The sequence below is a fragment of the Diceros bicornis genome, chromosome 14, assembly GCF_020826845.1.
Source record: "Diceros bicornis minor isolate mBicDic1 chromosome 14, mDicBic1.mat.cur, whole genome shotgun sequence".
NCBI classification, from domain to species: domain Eukaryota; kingdom Metazoa; phylum Chordata; class Mammalia; order Perissodactyla; family Rhinocerotidae; genus Diceros; species Diceros bicornis.
In genome coordinates this window covers 36,585,431-36,587,245 of record NC_080753.1, presented here as the reverse complement: position 1 = coordinate 36,587,245, position 1,815 = coordinate 36,585,431, and the positions used below count along the sequence as shown (strand labels likewise).

General features: G+C 41.3%; 1 protein-coding gene across 1 annotated transcript; it reads right to left on the bottom strand.

Moving 5' to 3' along the window:
• Positions 1-476: 476 nt before the first annotated feature.
• On the bottom strand, positions 477-1,433 carry LOC131413945 (olfactory receptor 11A1-like). Its single transcript, XM_058554951.1, has one exon. It carries the CDS (start codon positions 1,428-1,430, stop codon positions 483-485), a length of 948 nt encoding a protein of 315 aa, XP_058410934.1. The 5' UTR covers positions 1,431-1,433; the 3' UTR covers positions 477-482.
• Positions 1,434-1,815: the final 382 nt, after the last annotated feature.

Genomic DNA, 1,815 nt, shown 5'->3' with positions numbered 1-1,815 from the left:
GAATGCAACTAAAAATCTCACAGTAGAATATCATTTAAACAAATCATGTTTAGCCATACTAAAAAGCCCAGAAAAATAAATAAGTACACAACTTATCTAAATAGAAATATGTTCAAGATATAATATTCAGTGGAAAACCAGATTATAAACTTCCATGAACCAACAAATATATATACACATATACAGATGATACAAGTAGCCAATGTATATAGGTTTGTTTTGCGTTCCTACTTTTGAATATCTATTTTCTGTATTAAATATCCATTGCCTATTTAATAAAGAAATAATAAAAGATCAAAGTAAAAATTCTTGTTACCACTTGAAAATTATTGCTCTACCATCCTCATTTTTTAGAATAACTATAGAAGCTTTCAGAGAGGGAAACATCAGAATAGAACAAGTTAATCCTCCCCAACCAATCCTGGCTGACATCCCAATGGAGATATGCAAAGTCCAAATAAAATCTTCACCACAATCCTTCTTCAGTCTAGTGTTTCTGTTTGCTTAACGTAGAGAAGCCTCTGTAGTGCCTGATGAACTTCCTTATTCCTCAGGGTGTAGATCACAGGATTGAAGAGAGGGGTGACCACAGTGTAGAGCAGGGCAAAGACCTTCAAGAGGAGCTGGGAGTGGACAGCAGATGGTGCAACGTACAAGACGATGAGAGTTCCATAGAACGCGGCCACTACAGCTAAGTGAGAGGAGCATGTAGAGAAAGCTTTTCTCCTACTGGCCCCAGTAGGAACTCTCAGCACAGCTACCACAATCCAGGCATAAGATGTCAGAATCAGTCCAAAAGGAATAGTAAGGCAGACCACAGAGAGAATGAATGTTGTCATCTGGGCTATGCTGGGATCTGAGCAGGCCAGGCCCATCAAAGGCATGAAGTCACAGTAAAAGTGGTCAATGTAGCTGGGACCACAGAATCTCAGCTGGGCCATAAGGGTCACAACCAATCCATCTACCATGAAGCCAGAGAGCCAAGCTATGACTACCAGCCCCAAGCACCATCTGGGTCCCATGAGGAGTGGGTAGCGGAGTGGGTAGCAGATTGCCAGGTAGCGATCATATGCCATGACAGTCAGCATGAAGCATTCAGCAGTGGCTAGAGAACCAAAAACAAAGAACTGGAGCAAGCAAGCAGCCACAGAGATGGCTGCCTCCTGCAAGAAGCCCTCCAACATTTTTGGCACTACTGTGGAGGTATAAAGGATCTCCAGGAAGGACAGATTAGCCAGAAAGTAATACATGGGTGTGTGGAGCCTCTGGGAGCTAACCACTGCCACAATGATTAGCATATTCCCTATGATGATGGAGGTATAGATGAGAGTGAACACAATAAAGAAAAGGAGATGCAGCTCAGCTATGTCGTAGAAACCAAGGAGGACAAATTCAGTAATAGTTTGGTTTCCTATGGAGAGAATTTCCATGTGAATAATCCAAGTTTCTGTCTGGTAGTGATTAACGGAGAACTTTTAGTGCAGCTCTATATCTTCTCCATGCTTCAGATAAGTAGGACTAAAATGGAAAAGATAAAAGTAGATCTCCAAAACAAGAATCACTTGCACAGTCCTCATTTGTCCCCTTTTAAGTTGCTTTCTCTTCTCCAACTCCTATCATTCCCTGCATTCCTGATTTATGCCTATTCTTTAAGGCTGGGGAGAGTTTATCCAAACTCATGATTTCAGTCTTCGGAGCACTAGTAGTTCAACCTACTATCTCTTACGATATAATAAATTCCATCATCCTAATCTGTATGACCAGTGATATAGCCTCTTTTGTGTGCAACTGTGTCATATCCTCCAAATGCCTGCT